The 3,385-nt window shown below is 38.2% G+C and overlaps 1 protein-coding gene across 4 annotated transcripts in view; it reads right to left on the minus strand.

Moving 5' to 3' along the window:
* Focad (focadhesin) overlaps positions 1-3,385 on the minus strand; it is a 399,091-nt gene that overhangs the window by 12,689 nt on the left and 383,017 nt on the right. For all 4 annotated transcript variants that reach the window (XM_029569601.1, XM_008845526.3, XM_008845525.3 and 1 more), the window contains one exon: positions 1,303-1,400. In XM_029569601.1, coding sequence (XP_029425461.1) covers positions 1,303-1,400 — 98 coding nt within the window. The remainder of the gene's footprint in view (positions 1-1,302; positions 1,401-3,385) is intronic.

Genomic DNA, 3,385 nt, shown 5'->3' on the forward strand with positions numbered 1-3,385 from the left:
AAGTAACTGACTGTGACTAGTAATAATCAGATATATAGAGATTAGAAATGCATGTGCAAACATCTTAATGTCAATTGCATTAAAAATGAATATTTTTCTTAAAAAAAAAAAGAGTACTGGTTGCTTTTTCAGAAGACATGTGTTTGGTTCTGAGCCCTCACATGGCAGCTCACAGCCATCCTGTAACTCCAGTTTCAGGGCATCTGATATCCTCTTTTGGCCTCTGAGGGCACTGCATGCATGTGGTACACTTACATACGTACAAGCAAGCACTCATATACAAAAAATAAAAATAAATTTTCAAAAAATATATTTCTTAGAAGGAGCCCGAGAGAGAATAGTAGGGTACTGGTGTTATCAAGGGGAAAAGTCTAAAATAGGGGTATTCAAATGGGAGAGGGAGAGGAGGAGCTGATCTTCTTAAAGGGAAGGACTATAGATAGGTAGACTAGACCTTAGTAGACGAACTTGCATTGAGGGACATCTGGGGACACTAACTTGACGCAATAGGCCTTAGCACAAATGACAGAATTCATAAAATCTAGTTGGGGGATGGCTATGAGAAGGTACAGATGGAGAGGGGTACAAAAATGATTAATATGTTCTGTGTGACATGCACAAAAATTTAAATAAAAAATATATCTATATCTATCTATCTCTACGCACGCACGCACGCACGCATGCACACACACACACACACACACACACACACACACACACACGTATTTCTCAAAGTACAGTCCTGGGTATCTCCAGGAACATGGTAAGAATTCTTGTTTCCTTATGACATCAAAGAATCACTACCAGTGTTTCTCAAAATCAAAGGACGGAAGAAAAGAATGCTAGATGATCATGCTTGACTTTGGATCTTAGATGTTGCTGAAGGCCACCGGTTTTAGGCCCAGTTCCCAGGGTGGTGCTATTGGAAAGTGGTAGAAACTTTGGGAGGCAATGAGTGGTGGGAGGTCTTTGAGACATTGAAGCTGTGCCCTTGAAAAGGACTGTGAGAACCTAGATCCTTCTTTTTCTCATTTCTTGGCCATGAGGCAAGCAATTTGGTTCTACAATGTACTCCTTCCATGATATGCCACCTCACCACAGGCCCAAAGCTATGAGGTAAATGGATCTTGGACAATAACCACCAAAACTGTGAGCCAAAATGGATGTTTTCTTTTGTAAACTGATTGCCTCAGGTATCTGTTACAGTAATGAAAAGCAGACTAACACCAACTTAGTCTTCTTTCCATAGAAAAAATAAATTCAACATTTTAAGGAAAATCATGCTACTCCTCTAAATTGTACCTCATCAAGAGTCACATTCTGAACAGATGTTGACTGGTAAGCAATATTTCTGATATAACCCATCAGTTCCAAGAGCCACTCCAGTCTCTTCAACACACCTGAAACAAAATGAGTATTTTCTTATTACAACATGATTTTCCTTTGAATTCTAAAACCCATCAGTAATAACCATCATAACTGAAGCAGAATACTTAACTGGTCAGTACTCTATTAAACAGCTTCAAGTTCTTATGCAAACCCACAAGAAAGTTGACACACAACTTGTGTGTCAAGAACACTATTTTTTTTCCCTAACCCCAGTTTCAAAGCCTAATAAACACAACAATGATCAGCACAGTAAACTATGTTTATTGATGCAGTCAGTAGTGGCACTTTTATCTCTGGAGTAGTCAACAGCTATCTAATTCGACTTAAAGCCCGCTCAATGGAAGGGAACTCATGTGTGGCACTGTAAACATAATCAAATACATATGGCTGAAGAGGTCATAGGTCCTAGAGAAAAAATCCTAAGTTTGTCATATCCCTAAACAAACATAATTATTTACTGTATGCTAAATATGGATTTCTAGATTTACTGACAAGCATATCTGTCACCATTCATCAAAGAAGCATCTTTTTGCAACAAAGGGAGACTATTACAGAGTTCCACAACTGGTTACATACAGGAAATAAATATCTGTGAGATGTCTAGCCCTAAATGAAACATCAACAATGCAACCTCAATACCTAAGGCTCACAAAACATAGTAAACAGGAGGTAGAGAGAATACTAATGCATCTTTCAACTCTTACCAGCAAAGCTTCTTCTTCTTCACGCAGTAGAGGGTGATTAACACAGAAGGCCACAACTGGCTAAAGTATAGCGAATAAGAGACTACAGACTGCATGTCCCTGGATAGGACTCCTATATTATACCTCACCCACCCAGGGCTCAGGGACCATTGCAGAAGAGGGGACAGAAAAATTTTAAGAGCCTGGGTAGTGGATGACCATAAGGTACAGAGTTTTTCAGGTGGCTGGGAACTTGGCTCATATGAACTTCCAGTAATGGTGATTACATGTACAAGACCCACACAAATTTAAACCAGACAAAAACCCAGCATAGAATGGGGAAAATGGGCAAGAGGCCCCAAACTTTGCTGAGGAACTATTGGCAACTGATCACTGCTGGGTGAGGGAAAGTTGGTGTTAAGGAAGTTACACAGGATAGGCTGACCAGGCTCTAGTAGACGAATTCATACAGCGGAACATCTAGGGATACAAGCTTTACTCAATAGGCCTTAACATATGACAGAATGCATGAAATGTGGTAGTTGGGGGGGCAATGGGGGAAGAGCAGATAGGAGAGGGGATCTAAATATGATTAATATATATGAAATACACAAAAATTAAATGAAAATGTTTTTTAAAAAGGAAAACTATTTTGGCCTTCATTTTCCACAATGATCTATGCAAACTTCCCTGTCCACATTTACTACAGATTTTCCTCTGAAAACTGAATACACCTGGAGAAATCTAGTCTGGACTCTCAACTAGCAAATAATGTTGAATCGTGTGTAATTATGTGTTTTTATAGTCCTCCTTTGTTTTTGTGTTCTCAATATGCCAGAATGACTGGAAATCTATCCCAAAGACATAAAAAGAAAAATATAAACTAGTCATTGTAGGGTAAGTAGAGGACAAATATCTACACAAATACTAATTATGTCCTGTTTTAGTTTTTTTAAAAATGAGGAGTCCCAGCATAGGAAAATCTACTTGAAAGGTTTTCAAAATTTAGTAACTAAGGAAAACCAGAATTACATTTTAGAATTGGCTAGCTAGAATTAAAGGCAACATCAAATGATTTCAGTTTATTCCAAGAATCTTTATCAATTTATCAATTTATCTTTATCAACTAGAAATACCTACTATATTTCTTCCCAATAAATTCATTTTTAGTCTTGAAAGTCTGATGACCTGACTCTGATTCCTGGAGTTCACAGTGTAAAAGGGAATCAGCTCCCCAAAGATGTCCTCCATAGCATGCATGTGCCCACATTCATACACACACACACACACACACACACACACACAAAAAAAAA

Source organism: Nannospalax galili, unplaced genomic scaffold, assembly GCF_000622305.1.
Source record: "Nannospalax galili isolate Female #2095 unplaced genomic scaffold, S.galili_v1.0 scaffold1082, whole genome shotgun sequence".
Taxonomy (NCBI): Eukaryota; Metazoa; Chordata; class Mammalia; order Rodentia; family Spalacidae; genus Nannospalax; species Nannospalax galili.